This window comes from Sciurus vulgaris, assembly GCF_902686455.1.
Source record: "Sciurus vulgaris genome assembly, chromosome: 11".
In the NCBI taxonomy this organism is placed as follows: Eukaryota; Metazoa; Chordata; class Mammalia; order Rodentia; family Sciuridae; genus Sciurus; species Sciurus vulgaris.
Genome location: NC_136472.1, coordinates 107413390 through 107436576, shown reverse-complemented (window position 1 = coordinate 107436576; position 23187 = coordinate 107413390). Strand labels below are relative to the sequence as shown.

Sequence of the window (23187 nt, the reverse complement as noted above, 5' to 3'; positions counted from 1 at the left end):
AATACCACCCAGATTCCCCATGGATGTTGTACCTCCTCTTTGACAGTGCCAAACTCAGGATCCAATGCTTTGAAGTGATACCGATGATTCCCTTCCCGATCAATAGCTGCTTTAAAATCCTTCAAAGTCACCTCCCCCAACCTGCAAGAAAAGGAGGGTACCAACACAATCAATAGGATGGAAAGATAAAGCGTTAGCTTTAAACCCAGGCCTCTGCCAAAGACAACAGGCACAAAGAGCATGTCCTTATTAGGTCACTGCCCCTGGTAACCAAGATAACTCTAAAATAGCAGAGGTTGGGGAACCAGTCACAACTAGGACAAGAAAACAGCATTATAAATCCAGTGAGCTGAGAATTTAAAATAGATTTATTGCTTCAGCAGTAGCCACACCACTTTTTTTTTTATTGTAAACAAATGGGATACATGTTGTTTCTCTGTTTGTACATGGAATCAAGGCATACCATTTGTGTAATCATAAATTTACATAGGGTAATGTTGTTTGATTCATTCTGTTATTCCCCCCCTCCCCCACCCCTCCCACCACCACACCACTTTTTTATTTTTCTCTGGAAATAAGACATAAGGTCTCTGAAATCAAATTTGCAAAATAACTACAAATATGCCTAAGCTCTCTTGATTTCCTTCTTTGATACAATATTCCAGTTCTCTAGGCTGGTAGAAGTAGAATTAAATCAGGTATCATCATCTTTATCTGTCTAGCTTCAGAAAGCTGTCTTTTAATCCACACCAAATAAGTAGATTCTCTGGGAGGGAAAAAAAATCCCATAACTTCTCAGTACTTGGTTCCAGAGTTTTAAAATCTTTATTTTGAAACCATAGGAGGAAGTATATTAACTGAATTTCTGGAAAGTTTTCAATATAAATCTCAGCGTGGATTAGTTGCACTCATTAAGTAGTAATAAAGATCAGTAAGTAAAAGCCAGACACAGTCCCTTTCTATCAGCAGACCAATTCTGAATACTTAAAAAAAGGTATTTCCAAACCTGGAGCATATTTGCATCATTACCAGGATTGGAAGTACTGTTATTACTCTTGTGCCTAGCACTAGATCATGATTTGTCTTTCATAATGCCACTGGTTAGTGACAAAGTTGGAACGAGATTCTCTATCTCCTGGGCTCTTCCATACACATACTGCTTTTCAAAAACCTTTCAGCTGTTCAAAAATCTTTCTTTTTCTTTTTTGCTAAAAAAAAAAAAAAAAAGATCCCAGCATCTCACCTCTTTGGTATATTGACCATGAAGGGTGTGAGTGACCGGTCAGTGAAATAGAGCACTTTTGTGCAGGCGCTGCTCACAGTTGGAGAACTCTGTGAGTGAGGCAATTCTGCAATCAAAGAGACTGTGGTTAGGACATTTGATTTGCTCCATAACACCCTTCACACTTATAAAAATGTCTCAGGAGAATGAGGCTGCCTGAGGTCACGGCAAAGCTCTCACACTCTTGCCAAATGCCATGTCCATAGGACATGATCCACAGGAAGTCACCGCTAGAATCATGAGGAAAAGAAGTGCTGTGGGCATGGACTTTATCACAAGGACCATCATTTCTCACCCATTCCAGGTATTTTTAGCAGGGGGACAGCATCTGACCTGACAGGCAATGTTACTAAAGATCAAAAGCAGACAGAGTAGCCCAGCAAGATTTCAACTGAGGCAGAGCAGATATACAGAGCAGGATCTGCAAATTCTGCTACAGTTAGATTTTGAATGCTAGTAATAGGGAATACTCATGTGATTATACTCTGTGAATACTCTTCACTCACTCACACACACACACACACACAACAGGAACAAGAACCAGAGGTAAAGGAAGCTTAGAAACTCAGATTCCAAGGGGTCTATGATTCTAGTTTTAAAAGTACAAGATCTACCTTAACTCTTAGCTATAATCTATATGTGATGATCCTGTGGGCTTTCACTCAGGTCCCTAACTTGTCTCTATCCTTTAAAAAGTTACTTCAGAAAAGGTACAATTTATAAATGAGACTTAGAATTGTGACTTTAAAAGACTAGGAGAAAAGACCCGTCAAAACTTTTATCATCTAAGGACCAAAAACCAATAATTAAACTTTTATTAAAATCTCTCCTTTAATTTCACATACACACAACTTCTTAACTTCCTCAAGACGTTAACATCCATCAAACTGGCAGCCACAATTCTGGGAGGGGGTTTAAAATAAGAGTATGAGGGGGAGTTCTTCTTTGAAGAATACCTATTATCATAAATACATGCCATGATTTTCCAGCACCTAGCACATTGTACCCGGCACATGGTAGTTGTTGAATATATATTCACTTTTGGTATGAAATCATATAACTGATTCATTCATTCACTAAACATTGAGTACCTAATATGTGTTAGATTCTGAGAATATAAAAATCAACTACAACTAGGCACATGCCTGAAATTTCAGCACCTTGAAAGACTAGGGCAAGAGTACTGCAAGTTGGAAGTCAGCCTATGCAACTTGACAAGATCTTGTCTCAAAATAAACATTTAAAAATTGGGGGTACAGGGGGAAGGGAGGGGTTAGTGTTAGGGTTAGAGTTAGGGTTAGGAAGGGGGGGCAAGAATGGAGGAAGGAAGGTCTGTATAGAGGGAAAAGAGGGGTGGGCGGGGTGGGGGGAAGGGAAAAAATAAAAATGAATCAAACAACAATACCCTATGTAAATTTATGATTACACAAATGGTATGCCTTTACACCATGTACAAACAGAGAAACAACATGTATCCCATTTGTTTACAATAAAAAAAAAACTATCAACATTCTCCCTTTGGCCCCAAAAATCTACTATGTAAGTTTCTGGTGTATGCATTGATATAGAAATTAGAAGCAGAACATTTTATATCTGTCATATTTATTATATTTTTAACTCCTTAAAAAAAAATTGGGAGTACAGTTCAATGGTAGTACACTTGCTTATTAGCATGTATGAAGCCCCAGGTTCAATCCCCAGCACCACAAGAAAAAAAAAATCATAAGATTGACAAACTGCAAAGGGCACTCCAACATTTTCCCAAAATTGGAAAAGACGAACATGTATTTAAAGAAGACACTGAGAAGTAGTGGGTAGGCAGAGCCAGTCAGAGGCCTCTGACAGGCTAAGACTTTAAAATGTAGGTCCTGCTGAGTGCAACAGCACACACCTATAATCCCAGTGATTCTGGAGGCTCAGGCGGGAGGATCACAAATTTGAGGTCACACTCAGCAACCAAACTAGGCCCTAAGTAACTTAGTGAGACCGTCTCAAAATAAAAAGAGCTGCGGATGTAGCTCAGTGGTAAAGTGCCTCTGGTTTCAATCCCCAGTACCAGAAAACAACAAAAAAAATATTTAAGTCTTAATGCTATGAGAAGATACTAAAAGGAAATGATAGATTAGATTACACTTTAGAAAGATTAATCTAGCAACAAAGTATGAATTGGATGTGATAAACACTGGAAGCCAGAAGCTCCATTAAGAAACAGTTGAAACAAACTGAAAGATGAGGAAAGGGTAAGATGTATCCCTGGAGCCAGAGAAGGAATGGATTTGAAAAACCTTTAGAAAGTAAAAGTCTTGATACTAGAGAATTAAAGGGAAAAGTAAAAAATGACTTAAGATTTATTGTCTGGGGCTGGGGTTGTATGTAGCTCAGTGGTAGAGCATTTGCCTAGCATGGGTTTCATCCTCAGCACCACATAAAAATAAATAAATTAAATAAAGGTATTTTGTCCATCTACAACTAAAGTTTTTTTAAAAAGATTTATAGCCTGGGAAGACAGATACATAGTGATACCATTACCTATGATATGAGAACAGAAGTGAATTACTTATCCTAATTATTAATTTAAAATGTTTATTAAGTATTTATTGTGTATGAAGTATTCAAGATGCACAAAGAAATTAGCAAAATTCCCCACATTTAAGGATCTCAAAATCTAGTGGAGTGAGATAGAAACCGTTTCCATATAATAAAATAGACATGAAGCTAGTTGCCATGGGTCCCCAAACCCAAATTCCTATGTTGAAGCTCTAACCCTTCGTGTATCATATTGGAGATAGGGCCTTTAAAGAGGTCCTAAACGAGGCCATAAGTGTAGAGTCCTGATCCAACAGAACAGAGAGAAGGCAACCTTCTGCAAGCTAGGAAAAGTGCCCTCACCAGAACTGTAAGGAAAATAAATTTCTATTGTTTAAGACATCCATGTTTGAAATTTTTGTTATGCAGCCCTCTGAAAGACAAATGTTATATACACATTTGAGGAGCATTTTAAAAAGAGTAGTCATGATGTCAAATTCCACAGAGATCTAGCAGAGAAAGACTGGTTTGGTAAATCGATCATCAGTGACACTAGTGAAAGTAGTGACTAGTGAAAAAGAATGACATTTCACTTTTAAGTCCATGATCCGTTTAGAGTTCACTCCTGTATACAGTATGAGGGATAAGTCAAAACTCACTTTTTTTTTTATTTAAATTTTAAAACTTTTTTTAAAGTATGGGTCTTTAATTGTTCTAGCATTAGTTTTGGAAAGCCTATCTTTTTGCCATTGATTTGCCTTTGTACCACTGTTGAAAAAATCAACTGCTCAAATAATGTGAGTCTATTTTGAGCTCAGTTCTGTTCCTCACACACTCATTATGTGTCCATCCATTCACCAAACTACACTGTCTTGATTACTTTACTTTATAGTTAATTTTTATATCATTGTGGACTCCAAGTACTTTTTTCATTTTTTCCAATATTTGGGAAGGGAGTTAAATCTAGTCTTCATATTGCTCTATATGAATTTTGGAATCAGCTTATTTTATCTAAAAAAAAAAAAAAAGTCTTGTAGGATTGTCATTGAAATTGTACTGACTCCAGATAATCTGGCAAAGAAATGCCATGTTAATGTTGAGTGTTTCAATCCATAAACACAGTTCCTCAGTCCATTGGTTTATCTTTCATTTATTTTATCAGTGTCTTACAGTTCTCAGCACACTTCTGCTGCACAATTTTATACAGCTTATGCCTATTTCATGGTATTTTCGGTGCTACCATAAATGGTTCCTTTGTGATTTTTTTCTATTTCCAAATATTCATTGCTATTATATAGAATAAGTGCAACTGTTTTATATTAACCTTATGTCCTGCAACCTTATTAAACTTATACCCCTTAGTCACATAGCTTTACTGAAGGTTCACTGGTATCTTCTATATAGACAATCACATCATCTACAGACAAGTTTTTTAACTTTCCAATTTGTTTTTCTTTTATACATCTGTATTCATTAGTGACCCTGATTTTGGTATCAGGGTGAAATAAAATGTGTTGGGAAGTGATCTATTCTCTGGAAGAATTTGTGTACAGTTGGCATTTCTTCCTTCCATACTTCCATCTGGTCCTGATGGAGAATTTCAAATTTTGAAATCCCAAAATCCAGGGGCTGGGCTGTAGCTTAGTGACAGAGTGCTTGCCTGGCATGTGTGAGGCACTGGGTTCAATCCTTAGCACCACATAAACAAAAAATAAAATAAAATAAAGACATGCTGTCCATCTAGAACTACAAAATTTCAGAAAAAAATAGAAATCCCAAAATCCTGATTTGATTTTAAATTATAAATTCAATCTTATTTACTATCAAACTATTCAGTTTACACATTTCTTCTTTTCAGTTTGTATCTTCCAAGAAATTTATCCATTTTGTCAAGTTGTCAGATTTATAAACATGAAGTTTTTGTTTTGTTTACTGAAGTACTGGGGACTAAACCTAGGACTTCATGAATGCACTCTTATTACTGCACTACATCCCCAGTCCATCCAATCCATAAAGTTGTTTTTAATATTCTTTTTTTTTTTTTAACCAGGTATTGAACCCAGGGCTGCTTCAGCCCTGAACTACATCCCCAGCCTTTTTTATTTTTTAATTTTGAGACAGAATCTCGCTAAGTTGCTTATGGCCTCACTAAGTTCGTGAGGCTGGCTTCAAACTTGCAATCCTCCTACCTCAGCCTCCTGAATTGCAGGGATTATAGGCAAGTGCCACTGTGCCTGGCCTTAATATTCCCTTATTCTTTTTAATGTCTAAAGGAGCTATTATGATGTTCTATTTTAGTCCTAATAATGAGAAACTGTGACCTCTTTTTTGGTCAGTCTGGCTACAGGTTTATTGATTTTATTAAACCTTTTAAGGAACCAATTTTTGGTTTGATTGATTTTTTTTTCTGATTTTGTTTTCAAAGTCATTGATTTCCATTCTAATATTTATTACTTTCTTCTGCTTGCTTTGGATTTAGTTTGCCCTTTTTCTCATGTTTCTCAAGGTGGAAGTTTAGATCAATGACGCCATTGATTACCGTTCCTCCTTACCGTGTATGTCCTTAATGCTATGACTTTCCTTCTAAGCACTGCTTTTGTTGCATCCCACAGATTCTGATATACTGTGTATTCATTTCAATTTCTATTAAATTCCAAATAGTTTGCATTTCCTTCATGAATTCCTCTTTGATCCAAAAAGATATTTAGAAATATTTCCAATTTCTAAATATTTGTGGATTTTCAAGATATTTTTTTTCTTTTTTCTTACTTTTTTAATTAAAAATCATAAATTCACATAGTGCAATGTTGTTTGATTCATTGTTGTTTTTCCCTTCCCCCCACCCCTCCCACCCCTCTTTTCCCACTATACAGTCCTTCCTTCCTCCATTCTTACCACCATCTTTATCCCTAACCCTAAACCTAACCCTAACCCTAACGCTAACCCCTCCTACCCCCCATTATATGTCCTCATCCACTTATCAGCGAGATCATTCGTCCTTTAGTTTTTTGAGATTGGCTTATCTCACTTAGTATGATATTCTCCAATTTCATCCATTTGCCTGCAAATGCCATAATTTTATTCAAGATATTTTTCTATTACTGATGTCTAGTTTAATTCCACAATGATCAGAAAACACACTCAGTATGATTTGAATTCAAGTTTTGTTTTATGGCCAGATTATGGACTATCTTGGTGAATATTCCAAATGTACTTGAAAAGAATATGTGTTCTACCATCATCAGGTGGCATGTTTTCTAAATATCAGTCACAAAGAGTTGATTGATGATTGATGTACTGTCTACTAATTCTATTGATTACTGCAATTCTATTGATTACAGTCTCCAATTTTAGCTGTAGATTTATTTACTTCTCCTTTATATCAATTTGTGCATCACGTATTTTGAATCTGTTATTATGTACATATTTAGGATTGTTGTTATCTTCTTAGTGAAGTAACCTCTTTTTCATTATGTAGTATCTTTCTTTATATCTGGAAATAGTCCTTGTTCTGAAGTGCACTTTATCTGATTTTTTTTTTTTTTTTTTTTTTTGGTACCAGGGGGATTGAACCCCCAGGTGCTTAACCACTGAGCCTCATCCCCAGCCCTTTTTATTTTATTTTTTTGAGAGAGAGTCTTGCTAAATTGCTTATGGCCTCACCAAGTTGCTGAGGCTGGCCTCAGACTTGGAATCCTCTTGCCTCAGCCTCCTGAGCTGCGGGAATTACATGTATGCACCACTGTACCCAGTGAAACATTAATTTTTTAACTGATAAGATTAGATCACTCATATTTAACATAATCATATGTTTGGATTAAAATCTACCATTTTCCACTAAATACAATGATAATAGTTTCATGGTCAGTGTTTTCCAACCACTGTCAGTAGTTTTCAGACCAGCAACTCTATCAGTAACAGCAAATGGGTATTATCATCTACATCTACCAATGAGGGACGGAGCTTAAAGGAATAAAGCATCCAGCTCTAGAGTCCCAGAGTTCCTAAGGGGCACACCAGAGTTAAAATAAAACTTTTTTTTAACTCCAAAATTATATTTTTCCTACCAATCACGTAGCCTTCTAAATAATATTATGCTGGTAGAAATAATTTTGTAAGTGATAAAGAGCTATATAATAAAAAACTGATTTTTAAAAAATTATCTTCTTCCTGGTTGTATTATATTTATTTCATGTTTTTTTGTTCCATTTTTCTTTTATCTTCTTTCTCTCCTTGTCTCCTTTTTTTGTTTGTTTATCTCTTTGTTTTCTGGGGTTTTTTGTTTGTTTTGTACTAGAGATTAAACTCAGAGGCACTTAATCACTAAGCCACATTCCTAGTCCTTTTTACTTTTTATTTTGAAGCAGAGTTTTGCTAAATTGCTTAGGGCCTTGAACTTGTGATCCTTCTGCCTCAGCCTCCAAAGTTGGGGGGATTACAGGTAAATACCACTGCACCTGACTCTCCTTGCCTCCTTTGTACTGAGATTTTTACATGCTTTCCCATATTGTCTTCAAATACCAGTGTTTTAGATTTTCAATTTTGACATATCAGCTCAATTTCTAAGCAATATTTTTAACAATGAGGTATTTCACATTCTCTTATTTTTTGATACTAGACTGAATATGTTTATGATCTTTTTTATCTCTACTATAAACTATTTATTTAATATGAAAAAATTCATGGTTGCGCCTAGACTTACAATGTACATTTTTAATTAGTCACAGTCTGTTTTTGTTTATTTTAGTTTGTTTTGGTGCTTAGGATTGAACATTGAGTCTTGAATATACTCTACCAATGGGCTATAGCCACAGCCCCAATTTTCAAATGACAATAGTACGGATCTTCCCCATAGTCTAAGAAACTTACAAATCCCACCTCCCAAATTTTGTGCTATCGTCATACCTGTCACTTTTACATATGGCATAAATCCACAATACAGCAATACTATTTTTGCTTTAAACAGTTTATCTTTTAGATAATTAAAAATCAGATTTGTTTATATTTAATCTTCATTTTAAGCATTTCTTTGTATAGATTCTAGTTTACTTCTAGTATCAAATTCCTTCTAAGAAAGTTAACATTTCTTATAGTGCAAGTCTGCTTATGATAATTTTTCCAAGTTTTTGTCTAAAAAGACACATGTTCTCTAACTGTACAATTCTAGATTTACTTTTTTTTTTTTTTTTTGGCTTTCAGTATTTTAAAGGTGACCCCTCCACTTATGGCTTTCATTATTTCAGAAGAGAATTATATTGATATTCGAATCTTCGTTCTTGTATATGAAATGTTTTCCCTTTTCAACATTCACGATTCTCTCCATATATTTGTCAGTAACTTGAATATTTTGTTGCTATTATTCATCCTTCTCTAGGTTCTGAGCTTCTTGCATCTGTAGTTTGATATCTTCTATTATTTTTTTTTAAATTTGGCCATTAGTTCTTCAAATATTTCTTCTGCCCTGTTCTGACTCTTGTTCAGGGATTCCAATTATACATGTTTTAGTCCATTTGACATTGTCTCCCACAAGTATTGATGCTCTAGTTTTGTTTGTTTCCCTTTCCCTACACTTTTTCTCTTTGTGTTAAAGACTGGGTAATTCCTATCATCCTGTCTGCAAGTGTGCTGATTCTTCACTTAGATGTGTTGAGTTTACTTATGAGCCTGCTGAAGGCAGCCTTCACCTTTTACTTTTATTTTTAACATGTCTATGTGATTCCTTCTTAAAATTCCCATCTCGATGCTAAAATTCCTCATCTGTGTATAAATATTAACATTTCTATTAGAGAATTTAACATAACAATCATAGTTATTTTAAATTCCTTGTCTGATAGTTACAACAACCTTGTCATATCTGAGTTCGGTTCTGTTGATTGCTTTGACTCTTGACAGTGACTTTTTCTTTTTTATTAAAATTTTTAATAAAAATTTAGTCAGGAGTTGAACTGGGATTGGGACTTTTGTTGTTAAGATTACCTCAGCGCATCATCATCTTCAAGTTCCTCTAGAGTTATGTTTAGGAGACACTTGTTTTCTAGAGGGATCTCCCTCAATGTTCCTGACCTGTCCTTAGACACACTTGTACACTTGCAGATTCAGATTCAGTTTCAGTTTCAGATTCAGTTTCTCTATGCTTGTGCCCCTCACTCAGTGGTAGATTGCTGTCGCTTTTTACACAGTGCTTGCTCATCTGGTTAAGAGAGGTGAGAAGAGATTCTCTGTGGTGCTGAGTCAGCCTGTCAGGGTTTTTCAGTTCCTACCCCTGTGGTAGGCAACCTCTAATGATCTGAGCTCAAAATGGTTTCCTTCTCCTCTGTCAGGGCAGAGGGTTCTTTTGTTTTTGTTTTTTCTTTTTCCATTTCCCTTCTCCCTAGCAGTAATGGGTCTTCACTTTTGCCTGGATCAAGAAGGGAGGGAACAAAAGGATTTTGCTGCCCTCTCCTAGTGGTTGAAGGCTTTTAATCCACAAAGAAGCATGGTCCAGGTGGGGCTTTTGTTCTTCTCCTTCAGTGGCAGATGCTCCCTTCCTCTGGGTTTGCACCACTGGGGGAAGTTTGGGGTGTGTGTGTGTGTGTGTGTGTGTGTGTGTGTGTGTGTGTGTTTTGTTGTTGTTGTTGTTGTTGTTGTTGTTGTTATTTGGTTGGTTTTGTGGTGCTTGGAATTGAACCCAAGGCCTTATACAAACAAGCGCTCTACCACTGAGCTACTTCTCCAGCCCTTGGGGGAGGTTTTCTTTAGATTTTATCCCTATAATCAATCTTTTTCATAAGAACCCAACAAAGGTCTGTGGTCCCCAAGGTTCTTTGTTCAGTCTTTAGCAAATCATTAAAAATCTTAACTGAATCCTTCTGTTTATATAATGGCCCCATCTTCCTTCCGTACCCTGGCACAAGTGAGCCAGGACTTGCATCCTACTTCTCTTTGGAAGCACCTGCTCCTAATTCAGTCTGGTTGATTTCCCTGTGACCTCATCTTTCTGATGAGTTCAATGAAATTACAATATTTTAGATTATCCAACTTTTTCTTGCTGTTAGAGTAGAAATAAAGAGTCTTTCCCCCCTCAGAGGGGAAAAAAAGTCTTTCCACCTTTCTACATTGTAAGCAGAAACCAGAATCATATTGCTTTTTAAAATTGTTTCATGGGGGACTTGCTTAGGGCCTAAGTTGCTGAGGCTGGCTTTGAACTTGTGATCCTCCTGCCTCAGCCTCCTAAATCACTGGGATTATAGGCATGTGCCACTGTGCCTGGTCTTTCAAATCACTTTTTTAAAAATGAGGTAAAAGTCACATAAGGTAAAATGTATCATTTTAACCATTTTAAAGTATACAATTCAGTAGCATTAAATATATGCACAGTGTTGTGCAAACAATCCCCACTATCTAGTTCCAGAATATTGTCGTCATCCCAAAAGGAAACCTGTACCCATTTCTCCCTCCCTCTATTGTTTCTGGCATCTATCCATTGCCCATTCTGGACATTTCATATTTACAGACTCATATAATTTGTGCCATTTTATGTCTGGTATCTTTCATGTAGCATAATGTTTTCAATGTTCATCTATGTCATCTCTGTTGTGGCATGTATTAGAACTTACTTCCTCATATTCACTGTTTGCATATACCAAAATCTGTTTATCCACTCTTCAACTGATGGATGGACATTCTGGTTGTTTCTACTTTTTGGCTATTGTTAATATTGATGTGTAAACATGTACATACAAGTCTTCCAAACACCTGTGTTCAATTCTTTAAGATATATACCTAGAAGCAGAATTGCTTGATCCTATGATACTTCTACATTTAACTTTTTGAGGACCCACCAAACTCTTTCACAGTACCTGAACCATTTTATATTCCCATAGCAACTTATAAGGATCCAATTTCTCCATGTCTTTGCCAATACTTGCTATTTTCCATTGTTTGGAAGCATCAAATAGGTGTGAAGTGGTATATCATTGTGGCTTTTCATTTTGATTTTTGGTGCTGGGGATTAAGTCTATGGCCTTGTGCATTCTAAGCATATACTCTACCACCATGCTACACTCTCAACTGTTTTGGTTTGCAGTTCCCTCGTAAGGTTTTGAACATCTTATCATGGATTTATTCACCATTTGTTTAATCTTCTTTGGAGAAATGTCCTTTGAAGTCCTTTGACCATTTTTGTCATATTGTTTGCCTTTTTGTTGTTAAGCTTTAAGAAATCTTTATGTATTAACTATGTGATTTGCAAATACTTTCTCATATGCTGTAGTTTTTTTTTTTTAATGGATACAATACCTTTATTTTATTTTTTCATTTTTTATGTGGTGCTGAGAATCGAACCCAGGGCCTCACTTCTGTAGGTTTCTTAGGAACAAAAGCTTTTAATTTTGTGAAATCCAATTTTTCTATCTTTTGCTTTTATTAAATATACTTTTGAGGTCATATCTAAAAAACCCACTGCCAAATCCAAGGACATGAACACTTCCCCTATATTTTCTTCCTAAAAGTTTTACAGTTTTAGCTCATATACTTAGATCACTGATCCATTCTGAGTTAATTTGTATATGGTGAGTGGTAGAGGTCTTAGTTCATATGGATATCTGGTTATTCCAGTGCCATTTTCCTGGTCAATTGACCAGAGAAAATGGGTTTTTATCTGCACTCTCAATTCTATTCCACTAATCTACTGTATTAATTTTTATTTTTTAAGCACTAGGGATGGAACCCAGCTGAGCTACATCCCTAGTTCTTTTTTAATTTTTGTGTTGGAGAAAGGATCAAAGTTGCTAAAGTTCTTGCTAAGCTGCTGAGGCTGGCCTCAAATGACTGTGATCCTCCTGCCCTCAGCCTCCTGAGTCACTGGGCCTGTGCCACTGCCCACTTGTATTACTTTTAAAATATGTAATAATTGTTGTTTTCTCTCAAGAGTAAATGACAAGAAAGGAAGGGTGTTCAGAAAGAAGGTCATTTTTTAGTAAATTTGGTTGTGTTGAAAAAGAGATCATTTCCACATATTTCCTTTAATCCTCAAATCTTTCAAGATTATCTGCATTTCATAGGTAAGAAAGTTGTGATTCAGAGTTGTTTATTAATGTTCTTGTCCATGTTCACACACTCTGCTAATCTAAGTAGCAAAGCCAACAAGATATACCTCAGAGCTGTCTGATTTTATTTTAACTTTTTTGATACTGGGCATTGAACCCAGGGATGCTTAACCAGTGAGCCACATCCCCAGTTCTTTTTATTTTTTATTTCAAGACAAGGTCTAGGGCTGGGGAGATAGCTCAGCTGGTAGAGTGCTTGCCTCGCAATCACAAGGCCCTGAGTTCGATCCCCAGTACCACAAAAAAAAAAAAAAGACAAGTCACCTAGGACCTCGCTGAGTTGCTGAGGTTGGTATTTAACGTGCAATCCTCCTGCCTCAGCCTCCCAAGTCACTGGGATTATAGGCATACACCACTGTGCCCAGCTTGTCTGATCTCATATTCTGTATTTTTCCTACTCTAGTGCTTTATGTTCAGTTTTGGACCTAAGTTTAAGTCCTTTGGACCCTCACAGAGAGAACTAACTGACATTCAAAAATATATCCTTGAAGCTCAGAAAAGGGCTGGAAATTAGAGATAAAATTTTAAAATAATCACCACATAAAAGTAGTTGAGGGTTGGGGTTGTAGCTCATGGTAGAGCACTTGCCTAGCATGTGTAAGGCACTGGGTTCAATCCTCAGCACCACATAAATTAAATAAATCAATCAAATAAAGGTATTGTGTCCATCTATGACTAAAAATATATTTTAAAAAATAAGAAAATTAAGTGGAATAACTGAGAAAACCAATCTAGTGGACTAGCAGTGAATGGAAGTGAGGAAGAAAAGAAAGTGACACTATCATTTTAAGAAGCTTTATGTAAGAGAATAAGAGAAATAAATCAGTAGCTAAAGGGACAGCAGAGTCACAGAAGTTTTTGGTTTGATGAGATGAGAGGCATTTCAACTTATTTGTGAACATGAGTGTCAATGGAAGTTTTAACACCCTAGTGAACAAACCACTGTAAATTTGTTTATTGTGTTTTTAGTAAGAACTATATATGAAAGAAAGAATTTTTCTAGGGAGGGAGGGATTTATTGGACTTTTGAAAAAGAATTTCCAAATATTTACAACTATTTGGCAGCTTACACTCACCTAGAGAAAATACTGAAAAGGATAACTAAAAAATTAAAATCTTTTCAATAAATGACTATTACAAAACATTGCTAGGAAAAGATACTGAAACTCATTTTGGAACTAAAATAAATTGTTTCATTCCCAACACAGATACCTCACCCAAAAGAAAAGGATATCTAGGATCAGAGGCTGGAGAATGTTATTTTTATTTACTCTACAAAAACATTTTAATTTCATATTTGTGCACATATTTTAAGAGTTTTTCTTTAGAATCTGCCTTTCAAAGTGTTTTTTGTTTTGTCTTTTAGTATTAGGGATTGAACCTAGCGTCTTGCATCTGCTACATAAGTGCTCTACCACTGAGCTACATCCCCAGTCCTTTTTAAATTTTATTTTAAGATGGGGTCTCACTAAGTTGCCCCACCTGGTCCCAAACTTCCTCCTTCCTCAGTCTTCTGAGTAGTTAATGTGATTTTTTAAATTACATACATAACAGAAAACTGGTTCCAGTCATATTTTTAATATTTGATTTTGTAAGTCGTTTACTTTTGAATTTGGTTTTTGCAAAAATAAGACAATGTGAATAATATCAAACAAAAAGGTGAGATGTACACAAAAATAAAAATGGACAGAAAAGATAGATTTCCAACAAGGTGAACCTAACAGGGAAAAAAACATAATGATCCAGGCATGAAGAGGGTTAAAATGACTTCCTAGCCACAGCCACTAGATGGTGCAAATATTTTTCAGGACTTAAAGTTTAATGACCTAATTACTCAAAACTTTTAAGGAAAATTCCCCAAGAAATTAAATTTCTTGCCTTTAGGAGAAAGTGAATATTTTTCTTTCATTTGTATGTGTGTGTTCTTTGTGGCTACAGGGTGATTTGTATGTGTACATGTGTATCTTTGTTGTTTTTTTATTTTGCTTTTGCTCAGCATAAACGTGTTGAACTTGCATATTTTCCAGATACCCTAGCCCCTGAGCCAGTAGCATCCTGCATGTGACTACATGATTACTGGGTTGATGGTGGTGGTAATGATGATATGTGCCCTCGTAGTTCTAGAACTAACAGTTCTAACCACTGCTAAGGAAAAAAACATAAAAGTGAAGTACTACAAGAAAAATCTATCCCCCAAATACTGTAGCATGAAAAATACCAAATTCCTGGTCTAAAATGCTAGGAATTCTTACAGAGCCATGATGAGTACTTACTTGAATTAGGGGGCCAGGAATCCCGGTATTCACTACCTGCTTGCATTCTGGGTGACTTGCTCCAAACCTGGGGAGCCACACAAAAATCACAGGAATTATAATCAATGGAAGAACTTAACCAAGAAACTTAAATTATGAAAAGGAGCCTAAAACATATATTTTTCTACTACCTCTTCCAGAAAATACAAAAATTAACACATTTATCTTAATGAAAAGCTTTCCAGTTTTCAATGCATTTTCCATATATTTTTTTCATCCAAGGCTAACTTCATTATGGGGGTAAAAGGGAAAAGAATAAGCAGTAAAGAGAGCTCATGCGGTCAAGAGCCAAATTAGACAACCACACAGCTGCTAAGACTGAGAGTTACCACGAATTCCTTCCCTGGATTGTCATACCATGATGAATAAAGTTCCACTGAGAAGAAAACCAAAGAGCAAACCAACTGGAATCTTCAGCAGGGTCTTAGGTCTTTTAGTGCTGCCTTCATCTAATTTAAAATTCATAAAACCAAGCTTGCTCATGGTGCTTGCTTAAGCGAAACATTGCAACAAGAGAATTACCTTCCTTTCTTGTTTCTTCTGTGTCTCCATGATGTGCAGGCGCTCCATAAGACTGGAGATGCCCTGCTCCAGGCTGTCAATGGTGTGGTGCTGGGGATCATGGCCACTGAAGCTGTTGCGCAGGCTGCGGAGAGCATCTCGAACAAGCTGCAGGTCACTGGTCTGTGGACAACAATTAGATGCTGTTGCCATGGTACAGTACCATATTATTAGCCACATCCCAACAGCTGGACATAAGAAGATAAAGGAGAAAGGTGTGTCCTTTATTTTTGTGGAAGAAAGTTTTCTCCTCAGAGACAGACCTACTGTTTGCTCACTAATTCTTAATTTTAGGTAGCTAGTGCCTCACATTAGGGAACTAGAAGCCTAGTTCACTGGGGATGGCTGGGACACTGTTCTGGTTTTAGCCAGAAGTGGCAGGTCTGTGTTCTAATCCAAGGAACCTACCCCTCTGTGGGTGATGGAAGCAGCTCCTTTTCCTGCTGTTGGAAGGAGAAAACCATTGCTTTGAGAATTGTGACTGGTGTAGTTGGTCACCTAAAGCAGCCAGAAGAAATTATGTCTGTTAAAGGAGTTCTGAACAAGACACCCTGTCTTAATTTTCTTCTTTACATTTATCACTTCCCAATAGAGTACATAATTATTTGTTTAATACCTCTGTAAAAATGTAAGCTTTGCAAGTGCTGATGCGTTTTCCCTTTTGTTCCCTGCTAAATCAATGCTACATTGAGTAATGCTTACAAGGCATAGGGAATGCAGAATGAATGAAAGGAAACCTTGGCCTGGAGGCCACCAAGTTAGCCTCTGTCACAGTCACCGGAGGGTCTCAGAATGCTATTCCAGCACCTCCTCTCTTTGCTTTATAACAAAATAAGAACAGTTTAATATTTTGAACCTGACTCTGAGCCAGGTTCCTCTAACAGGACCATATTAGTTATTTATGTGGATATGTCAGTATTATTTCCATTTTCTAGATAAGTCTTGCACTTAGGGCTCATCTTAAGGTTATACAGAGTAGACACAAGGTTGGAATTTGGAACTAGGCTTTTTTTATCCTGGAAGCTGCACTCTTAACCCCCTCCCCATACAGCCTCTCAGAAAACTGTCCTGTGGCATTGGTTCAGCTCTTGGTGACAAACAAAATCTCCCTCTTTGCCAGGAAATGTGGGAGAGAAAACACAAAGTTCAAGGTTACCTCATCCGCCTCTCTTTTCATACAGTGAGCCAAAAGGACATCTTTGTGTTCTAGTTCACGTTCTAGATCCACCTGCAAAACATGGATGAAATGAGAAAAGGGTTTCTTCAGGCCAAAGGCACAGGAAATTTAGTGGCTGAGTATGTTCTGACCTGCTGATAACTGGCATCCGAGAGTTTCCGGAGTGCATCTTCCAGCTTAGCCTGGTGCTGTTGAAGGAGGCGATCCTTCTGCCCCAGCTCTTTCTGCAATAGAGACAGTGTTTTCAGATGGGTGTTGAAACCCTCTGTAATGCAATTACACAAAGCCTCAGTGGGCAGGCCTTTCCCCCAGGAAGACTTGACACATCACAACAGCCTTACAAAGTGCAAAGGATTCTTGGAAGAAGAGGACGGGAACTACCATTTGTAAGTGGCCCACTATGGCCCACTTTGTCTAGTTAGAGACAAAGATAAACCAGGAACTGAAGTTTTCAGACTCTAGGTTCTGTTCCTCCTAGCAATGCTATCTATTCTTCAGGGCTGGTGAATTAAGCAACAAAGAAAAAGATTTCCTTCCAGAAAACAAGGATGAGAACAGAATACTTAAGTGTTCCTTGAGCAACAGCAACAATGGGCTATTCATAAAAGGTCAGGTGGAAGTCATTTTCAAACCAATATTCATTCTTTTTTTTTTCCCAATATTTATCCTTACTTTATATTCTCCCAAGAGCCGGTTCCTCTCATCCAACTTCCTCTGCAGATCCACCTGCAATGATATAAAGAATTTACTGGCATGTGCACCAACATTCCTGGAACCAGCATTAATATTGGCAGTTATAACATACAGCATAGAGAGGGCATAGCTATGATAAAAACACACAGCTTCTCTCCATGTCTTTATGTAAGACAATCAGACAACAGAACCACAATTTTGCCTCACTGTCCTCAAACTTGAAGAAGTTAAGGACCTTCCTGCCCAGTGTGGTATGGGCTTTCACCTAGGAACAGCAAGGAATCTTCTGATGGGGAATAAAGATAACTGCAGACACTGAGGGTAAGCTTCCCAGAAGCAAGATAAAGAGACATCTGGATGGCAATCTACAAGGAATTCAAATGGAATCCTATTCAGCTAAGGGGTCTCACTGAAGTCAGAGCTCATTCATTTGACTCACATTCTGGTTCTGCAGTTCATCTTTGTCCATATTTGCCCTCAGCAGTTCTTGTTTGAGCTGAAGAACAGCTGTGTCCTGCTGAGTCAATCTCTGTTGCAAGGCATCCTGGGGGAAAAGTATACTTATTATTTTTTTTAAGTTTTTTTATTTTTTACTTTTTAAATGGTGATAGACCTTTATTTTATTCATTTATTTATGTGTGGTGCTGAGAATCGAACCCAGTGCCTCACACATGGTAGGCAAGCGCTCCACCACTAAGCCACAACCCCAGCCCCAAAGCATACTAATTATTATGGTCTCAGTTAATCAATTAGTCAATTATTATCAAAAGTTACTAAATCCTTGACCAGCATTAGTTCTGGTAAATTGGGAGACAAAAGGAGTATAAGGATCTTTCTTGCAATAAGAAGCTGACATCTGTCCTTTCTGAAGACACTAGCATCTAAAGGAAAACCTTATCCATTGTCTTACCAACCTGACCAAACCTGATTTTTCTTCCACCTACCACTCATTCCTACCCTAAACTGTATTCCTGAATGCCTGGTGTCCAGAGAATGGGACCAAATAAACCTAAATTCAAATTACAAGACTACCACTTACTACTTTTGTGACATTGACCTTGGACAATGAACTCTCCCTTCTCCCACCCTAGCTTTCTCATCTGTGTCTTGGGCATATAAATACTGCATCAAGTTTAGCTCTTTTTCCCTCTGCCTCTCTGCACAGTAGTCCCATTTCCTAGAGGGATGGTCCTACCCTTGCCCGCCACTCTTCTCACAAATAATTCCGGAAATCACTCCCTCTCTTGTTTCCACAGTCTTGCTGCTGTCCTGCTTCCACTGGCTTCCAAAACCTATTCTGGACCAGGATTGGGATTATATTTCCACTGTTAAAGTGTTCTTGGACTGATATTTCCTCATTCCAATTCTAGGATCTTACAGCTTTAGGCAGTCTTCCCCTCAGCGTGAAGCCTCTTAGTTCCTACCACGCCTAGGAAAAGGTAAGCTGGAGGTACAAGGGTCAGCTGTAACACATTCCTCCAACCCTGGTAATTTCAAATGAAACTTCTGGGCTGGGGTTGCATTCAGTATTATTTATTCCGACTTTTCTGTGCAAAGAATGGTGCAGGCCCTGAACAATGTAGTAGCCCATTATGCTGACTTAATTATGCTGACTTCCATGACAGTACATGGCAAAGATGTCCCTGGCATTGGTACTTTAGAAGAACATTTGCAAAGTGTGCTCCAGGGTATGTTAATGAGTTACAAGAAAAGGTACTTTTTGGGTTAATAATTCTAAATTTGTTTAGGACAACCTCTTTATGACAGACCTTCTCACATCCTTTAACTTGCTATTATCCACTGTGAATCTTCTGGATACCATGGCATTTCCCAAACTTATTTGACCGTGTTTTGAAATGGTTACAAAATATACTTTGGAAGATATGGCTGAGTTACAGTCCAGGCTAGTTCATGAATGGGTATGCAAGGAAGAGGGGAACAGCAGAGGCTTAAGAATATCCTCTTATACTTATGGGTATTTATTCAGCAGATAAATCCCAATTACATGAATAACATATATTCATGGTTATTAGCTAGATCACTGTTGGTATTTGCAAAAGATTGGAAAATAAAATACCATCAATAGAAATATAATTAAATACATTAGCATATATGCATATACTAGAATACTATGCAAGTATAAAAACGACCTACGAAGGTCTTTAGTGCAACAGAATGATCTACAAGATCCCTTGCTAAGTGCAAAGAGCAAAGTAACAAGCTGTATTTACAGTATACTACTATTTGGGTAAAATACACATATGTATATTTTACAATATACCTACACATTTGCTGATAATTGATAAGTTACCTCCAGGAAAGAGAACTAGATGACTGGGGAGACAGAAAGAGCAGGCAGACTTTTCATGATCTGTCCTTTCATACCTTTAAACCATATGAATGTTATTAACTATTCCAAAGCTAAGTAAGTAACAGTTTTTCTTTGGGGAAAAAAAAAAAAGGACATTCTTTCATTTTGAAAAGGAGTACCTTACACATGGAAACAACTGAGGTGGCACAGAGGGAAGTGGTAACATCATGAATCATAACTACCAGACATAAACCTCAGCACAACAAAGATATATTCCTCAACATGTCTCACTTCCCACCCACAATAGCACAAAGCCTGTTAAAGACCCCTAGCAAATTCCAACGATTCTCCTAGCACCCAACTCTCGCCACTCACCAATAGACTACTTTACCTTCCAGAGACTTTATTGAAAGAATTAAATATCTTCCTTTTTACCTTTATACCCTGTAAGTTTCTGGCTTCTTGTTTACATTTCAGCAGCTCTTTCTGCAAACCAAATATAGTTACATCAGATGGTGGCATCTGGGTTGCTTCAGAACCATTACCTCATTCTGTCAGCAAGAAGACAAAACCCAGTTGACCATTCTATGAATGATTAACCCTCTACTGAGGCAGACAGATGTAGTCTAGTAAGCAGTAAAGGCTGATACCACAGAAACAAGAACAGGACCTATTCCATTCTTCTCTGTGGCATCTCGGTCAACTGCCCAGAAACGGTCTTGCCAAGAAAAAAACACCCCATCAATCTCCACAGGCTCTCTTTACCAACACAAAAATAAAATCATAATAATCTAAATTCCTATCCTTTAGATAATCATATCTAAATATGCTTATCCCCATGTCATTAATTAATTATCTCAGTTCCTAAGGGTCAGCTAAGGATCAGAGAGCTTCTAGACTCCATTTTCTTCTTTTCCTAATGCATCATATTAAACATTTTATTAATATATCCATATTATATTTTTGTGAGTGATACTACTGGGGATTGAACACAGAAGCCACACTCAAACTTAGAGTCACTGACCCACACCCCAGTCCTTTTTATTTTGAGACAAGATCTCATGAAGTTGCCCAGGCTGCCCTCAAACTTCTGGCTTTCCTGCCTCAGTCTCCAGAGTCACTGGGATTATAGGAGTGTGCCACCACATCAGGCTCTAAAATGGTATCCTTAACCTGGACTCCACAGCTGGGATCAAAAATTACCCTATTAAAAATTCACATCTATGAATGTGTGTGCATGCATCCAGGTATATTTCTGGGGAAAGGATTAATGTCTTTAGTCATATACTTATGACTCAAAAAAAAATTAAAAACCACTGACCTAAAAGAATTCTGCAAAGTACTTATTAAAAGACAAAATCAATATTAGATCCATTCTCTCTTTTAATTAGAAAAGAAAAACTATGAAATATTTCAAACATAGAGAAAGGTACAACCAATTATAATACATATATCTACTACCCACCACCAAGATTTAAAAGGTGTTACCTTTTTTCACATGTTTTGGATGTATCTTTGCCTTTCAATTAAAGACATAATACAGGTAGAGATACAGCTAACATCCTGATTCTGCATCCCTTTCCCTCCATACAAAATTGTCTTGAAATTTGTGTGTAACAGTCTCATAATTTTTTTCAAAGGGTAAAATGTACATAGCCTGACATACCTTTAGGTCCTGATTCTCCACCATACTCTGATCCAAACGACTTTGGATTATAATCTGAATGTAAGACAAAAAGAGATGATTATGCAACTGTGCTATGAAATTCAGAAGCCACTTTGTTCAACAAATATTTATCAAGCACCTCCTAGATATCAGCCCTGCACTGAGGATACAAAGAAGAGGAAGCAGTTCCTGCCTTCTGATGGAAACACAGGCCCAAAGTGCAGCAAGTAGTACCATATGGATAATGCTTAGAGTAATATGTGTGTACTGGGAGCAAGCAGTAAGATACAGGGAAAAAAGAAATATGGCAAGAAATGAAGGTGCAGGAGAAAATAGGGGCCAGATCATGAAGGGCCAGTGAGGGAAATAGAGAATTGATGGAGTCTTATGCAAAGAGATAACAAAGTGGCCTCTAGGAAAATTATTCTTGTTATTTTATAGAAAATGAATTAGAGGACAGAAGAGGAATCAGGAAAACCAGTCAGCAGGTCACTAGAATGTGGATGAATGCCTGAATAAACTAGTGGCTATGAGAAGGGAGACAACCACATGCAGAGGGAAGGATCAGAAAGGATTCAAGGATGACATCCAACTTTCTGTTTGGGACATTTGGGTAGATGGAAAGAGATGTACAGACATACAAAAGGATAAGCAGTTTTGGCATTTGGGTGGAAGACAGAAAAACTGTTCAATTTAGGAGTCACTAAAATTGAGATGCTTATATCACATATAAATGATAACAAACAGCAGACAGTCGCATATTGCATATACAAATCTAGAACTCCATAGAGAGTTTTAATTGCAAATACAAAAATGAGAAACAGATGGGAAGTAAGTAAAGACATGGAGGCAGACAATACTGCCCAGGGGACTACATAAGATGAGGGCCCAGAGTGGAAACACTGAGGGGCACTATCATTAAGACAGGCAGTAAAAGAGAAGCTTCAAAGGGAACCTGAACTCTCTGAGGGTAGGGTCTTAGGCCTGTTTTGTCACTACCATATATCTTCAGCACCTTGAAACAGTGCCCGGCAGAGTCAGCAACAAATGTTGATTGAATGGATGAAGAAACCAGGAAAGAGTAGTCAAAAATGTAGGATAAAACCCAGCAAGAGTCAGAGTCAGGAGAGAACAGATTTCAAGAAGGTGTGGTTAGCAGGGTCAAATGCTAAGAATAAGTAAAATACATATACCAGATTAGTGTACAATTACAAAAGATGAAGCTCACCAGTTGTTCCTCAGGATTGGCGCCTGGTTCACAGAGGGCCAAAGGCCTCTCCTGTTCATCTTCAGGTAAGGATCCATTGAGCAATAAGGCCTGAATAACCACAAAGGCAGAAAGAAACTTCCAATCAGATGGCTTAGTCCATAGATGGACTTGGTAATCTCACCCCAAACTGAAATCACAATCTGGCTTCCTCTAGAAATCTCCTTGGTAATTTTTGCTCTCTAGATACTTTCAATTCCATTCTTTGAGACCAGCTCCTCTTGTCAAACTTATGCTCTGGGCCTCTTTCATCTCTCTGTACACAAATGAACCCTCTGCTCCTAGGCTCCTTAGCCCCACAAGAAA

The 23187-nt window shown here is 37.3% G+C and overlaps 1 protein-coding gene and 1 long non-coding RNA gene across 4 annotated transcripts in view; one reads left to right on the top strand and one right to left on the bottom strand.

Moving 5' to 3' along the window:
* The window catches only part of DIXDC1 (DIX domain containing 1), an 83112-nt gene that overhangs the window by 5002 nt on the left and 54923 nt on the right, over positions 1 to 23187 (bottom strand). For all 3 annotated transcript variants that reach the window (XM_079101612.1, XM_079101611.1, XM_079101613.1), the window contains 12 exons: positions 22843 to 22932; positions 21615 to 21668; positions 20384 to 20434; positions 18077 to 18181; positions 17617 to 17670; positions 17076 to 17168; positions 16924 to 16995; positions 16176 to 16265; positions 15729 to 15890; positions 15168 to 15234; positions 1244 to 1349; positions 33 to 141 (listed from right to left, as the gene is read on the bottom strand). In XM_079101612.1, the coding sequence (XP_078957738.1) occupies positions 33 to 141; positions 1244 to 1349; positions 15168 to 15234; positions 15729 to 15890; positions 16176 to 16265; positions 16924 to 16995; positions 17076 to 17168; positions 17617 to 17670; positions 18077 to 18181; positions 20384 to 20434; positions 21615 to 21668; positions 22843 to 22932 (1053 nt within the window). The remainder of the gene's footprint in view (positions 1 to 32; positions 142 to 1243; positions 1350 to 15167; positions 15235 to 15728; positions 15891 to 16175; positions 16266 to 16923; positions 16996 to 17075; positions 17169 to 17616; positions 17671 to 18076; positions 18182 to 20383; positions 20435 to 21614; positions 21669 to 22842; positions 22933 to 23187) is intronic.
* LOC306638363 overlaps positions 21687 to 23187 on the top strand; it is a 37697-nt gene continuing 36196 nt past the window's right edge. Inside the window, exon 1 of the long non-coding RNA XR_013757478.1 lies at positions 21687 to 21867. This is a non-coding gene — a long non-coding RNA (uncharacterized lncRNA). The remainder of the gene's footprint in view (positions 21868 to 23187) is intronic.